Raw genomic sequence first — 2,263 nt, 5'->3', positions numbered from 1 at the left:
TATATTTCAACATCATAAAGACACAAGAGTAAGCCATTTATATCATTCTTATTTTTATTCATTAATTTTCCCCCAAAGTTCCATCTTTGATACTATATATACACTCTTAAATTATTATTATATATCGACGAAAACAAAGACCACTTGCTACCTATATAAGTCCACCTTGTGTGACATATGGTTTTTTCAGAGCCATTTTGAATCTCTTGTGCCCTTCAAGAACTTTAAACAGAGATTTCAATATGGCTCCGGGTTACGTGACAAATTCATCTTATAAGGAGCATTTTTGCAATCGGCTTAAAGTTGGTGTCAATGGAATCGACCCGCGGTTCAAGTTAGGTGGTACTAAACGAAAATCGGATGGTTTATTCCTTGGTCATATGGGTTCTACTGATTTTATGAAAACTGATGAAGAAAATGATGGTCAAAGTGTTGGGGGAGATCTTTCTATCTCATCCTTCTACCCACGACGTTATTTTCAAGTTTTTGATAATCCAATGAAAAGATCAAAAAGCATGCCAGAATCGAGTTTCAGAAATAATGGTTTGTTGAATGGTGGAAATGTGGCTATACGTCGAAGTAATAGCACAAATAGCTTTAAAAAACTTCAGTTTCGTGACCATATATGGACGTATACACAAAGGTACTTAGAAGCTGAGGCCATTGAGGATGCGATTTCAGATTATGGGACAATTGAAGATGAGGGAAATAGGGACGGAATGCATCTCGTGCAATTACTTGTTTCGTCTGCTGAGGCTGTTGCTTGTCGTGACAAAACACACGCTACAAATTTGTTAGCCAAGCTTCAAGGAGATGCACTTGTTTTTGGGTCGGCTTTCCAAAGGGTTGCCTCATGTTTCATGCAGGGGCTTACAGACCGACTTGCATTGGTGCAACCACTTGGTGCAGTTGGTCTGATAGCCCCTGCAAAAAACATGAATGCGATTGCATTACATAAAAAGGAAGAGGCGTTAAGTCTTGTTTATGAAACTTGCCCTCACATCAAGTTTGGTCATTTTATTGCCAACTTAACGATATTGGAAGCCTTTGAGGGAGAGAGTTATGTTCATGTTGTAGACATAGGGATGACGTTAGGTCTACAACATGGACACCAATGGCGTGGGTTAATCCAAAGTCTATCTAGCCAGGCTCAGGTCCCACGCCGCCTTAGGATCACTGTAGTTGGTCCGTGTGTTAGTGAGTTTGTTATTATTGGTCACGAACTCGAAGTCTATGCCCTAGAAATGGGCATAAACCTCGAGTTTTCTATAGTGGAAAGTAGTTTGGAGACCCTTAATCCAGAGGACATCAAGACCTACAAAAACGAGGTTCTGGCAATCAACTGTATTCTACAACTTCATTGTGTTGTAAAAGAAAGTAGGGGTGCATTGAACTCGGTTCTACAAAAAATCCATGAACTCAGCCCAAAAGTCTTGACTCTAGTGGAACAGGATTCGAACCATAACGGGCCTTTCTTTCTTGGGAGGTTTATGGAAGCATTGCATTACTACTCAGCCATTTTCGATGCACTTGATGTCATGCTACCTAAATATGACACTAGACGGGCCAAAATAGAACAATTTCACTTTGCAGAAGAAATCAAGAATATCGTGAGCTGTGAAGGCCCAAATCGGGTTGAAAGGCACGAGAGGGTGGATCAATGGAGAAGGAGAATGAGCCGGGCTGGTTTCCTAGGTGCACCGATCAAAACAATCAATCAAGCAAAACAATGGCTTGCAAAGCTGGATATTTGTGAAGGGTATACTATTGCCGAAGAAAAAGGTTGTTTGGTTCTTGGCTGGAAATCTAAGCCCATCGTCGCAGCATCTTGCTGGAAATGTTAACCTATCGACACTATATTCCCTGATCTGGTTTCAGCAGCGGATAATAATAAAAGGCTACTTCTTGTAGCTATTGTTTAAATTTCAATAAGATCACAAATAACTCATCTCCAAACAGTGAGATCGATGTAGCATCCAATATCAATGGTGAGAGCATTGATCTTGGGGGTGAGAGTAATAAATTCGAACTCTAAAGTATAATCGTTTTGTTACATCAAAGCGAATGTGTTAAAATGGTTAACTTATGAATGGGTCAATTTTGGGTTATAGGTTGCTGTTAACATATAACTAGTCCAAAACTAGAACAAAAATAAATAGCTAAAGAGGAAATATATATATATATATATATATGGGACGCTAACAACATGCCATTTTACCACTTATTTACGTTGTTTTATTATATAGAAAGAAACAATAAACGT

At 39.0% G+C, this 2,263-nt stretch overlaps 1 protein-coding gene across 1 annotated transcript; it reads left to right on the top strand.

Annotated features, from left to right (window-relative positions):
* Window positions 1-242: 242 nt before the first annotated feature.
* LOC122609703 (GRAS family protein RAD1-like) lies at window positions 243-1,876 on the top strand. Its single transcript, XM_043782650.1, has one exon. It carries the CDS (start codon window positions 243-245, stop codon window positions 1,842-1,844), a length of 1,602 nt encoding a protein of 533 aa, XP_043638585.1. The 3' UTR covers window positions 1,845-1,876.
* Window positions 1,877-2,263: the final 387 nt, after the last annotated feature.

The sequence above is a fragment of the Erigeron canadensis genome, chromosome 8 (genome assembly GCF_010389155.1).
Source record: "Erigeron canadensis isolate Cc75 chromosome 8, C_canadensis_v1, whole genome shotgun sequence".
In the NCBI taxonomy this organism is placed as follows: domain Eukaryota; kingdom Viridiplantae; phylum Streptophyta; class Magnoliopsida; order Asterales; family Asteraceae; genus Erigeron; species Erigeron canadensis.
This window is presented reverse-complemented; position numbering and strand designations above follow the sequence as displayed.